The sequence below is a fragment of the Lipotes vexillifer genome, unplaced genomic scaffold, assembly GCF_000442215.2.
Source record: "Lipotes vexillifer unplaced genomic scaffold, Lipotes_vexillifer_v1.1 scaffold387, whole genome shotgun sequence".
Taxonomy (NCBI): domain Eukaryota; kingdom Metazoa; phylum Chordata; class Mammalia; order Artiodactyla; family Lipotidae; genus Lipotes; species Lipotes vexillifer.
In genome coordinates this window covers 2437997-2439422 of record NW_006795399.1, presented here as the reverse complement: position 1 = coordinate 2439422, position 1426 = coordinate 2437997, and the positions used below count along the sequence as shown (strand labels likewise).

The following is a 1426-nucleotide window of genomic DNA, read 5'->3' as shown; positions in this document are numbered from 1 at the left end:
TTTTGCGGTACGCGGGCCTCTCACCGTTGTGGCCTCTCCCGTTGCGGAGCACAGGCTCCGGACGCCCAGGCTCAGCGGCCATGGCTCACGGGCCCAGCCATCCTCCCGGACCGGGGCACGAACCCGCGTCCCCTGCATCGGCAGGCGGACTCCCAACCACTGCGCCACCAGGGGAGCCCTGCACTCTCTGCTATTTGACTTAATGTTGCAACTCAATACTCTTCTACATTGTTGTGAACTCTTAGTAAAAATTAATAGTTCAGTTAATACCGTCATGTTGTATTTCATTTAACCAATGTCCCCTTTTGGATAATGAGGTGATTTTTCACTGATGTACGTATCTTTAGCCTGGTTTTGAAAGAGAGGAAGGACAGCTAAACCTTGGTGCTTCAGAAAGAAGTACAAATGGCACTGCGGAAAGGAGGATTTCTGTCCCCCGCCTCTGAAATGCCAGACATATCTTCTGGTAATTGTAAGAATCAAAGACACCCACACATTTCCATATGTCTCTCACAGGTACAGGTGATAGTGCTGGAAGGGGTTATCAAGAATGTGATCGAATTTCAATTCCTTGGTTCCCTGAAAGCCTAGTAACTTGGAAGGTCCTTTTGCTTAGTTAAAAATAAACAACAACAATCACAGGACTTACAACCAGAGAGATCCGAGTTCAAACCCTGATACTACCATTTATTAACCATTAACTATTCAGCGGCTACATACACTCTCTGAGTCTCAGTTTCCGTCTGTGAGTGGGAATCCTGTGGCTCTCCTTGCAGGGCTGCTATGGGTCATGTAAGACAACCTACGCAAAGCACCTTGCATGGTTCCTGGAACCTGGAAGGATCTGGACCGTGGGGCCCCTCAGAAAGCACAGGGACATCCGGATGGCCCACACCACAAATGGGAATCAACAGGAAGAAGATGGACCACTATCGGAAGGACAGAGGAAGGGCCTCCTCTGGGCCAGAGATCTTCCAACTCAGGCAAGGCTGCCCTGTCTCCCTGCCGTGGTTGCAGGGACCCCCACTCGCTCACAGCAGTCCCGTCCTTGCTGGCATCACACCACCCTGGGTCCAGCTACCTTAGCAATGGTGTTGGCTTCCTCCTTGTATGCGGAGAGCTCAGTGGAGGAGCTTGACTGGCCAACATGCTGGGCGCGAAAACAGCAGAAAAGGGCCTTGAAGATGTTACGTCCACGAGGCTTCTTAGGAGAGGACTTGGAGACCAGGCCTAGAGTGGAGGGAACGACAGAGGCATTAGCTACAGGGCGTCTGTCCACAAATACCCACCCCCGTGCTGTATCCCCTCTAGTTTGTAAGCTCTACTGGGGCACAAGGCACGTGCTTGGCGAACAACCAAATACAGTCAACAGTGAAATGTACATGTTTATTCCAACATCTTCTCTGTAAACTAGAAACAGCAGGAA

The 1426-nt window shown here is 50.8% G+C and overlaps 1 protein-coding gene across 1 annotated transcript in view; it reads right to left on the bottom strand.

Moving 5' to 3' along the window:
* Positions 1-1426, bottom strand: part of CTDSP2 (CTD small phosphatase 2) — a 21929-nt gene that overhangs the window by 6343 nt on the left and 14160 nt on the right. The window contains exon 2 of the mRNA XM_007467626.1: positions 1082-1230. Within this exon, the coding sequence (XP_007467688.1) occupies positions 1082-1230 (149 nt within the window). The remainder of the gene's footprint in view (positions 1-1081; positions 1231-1426) is intronic.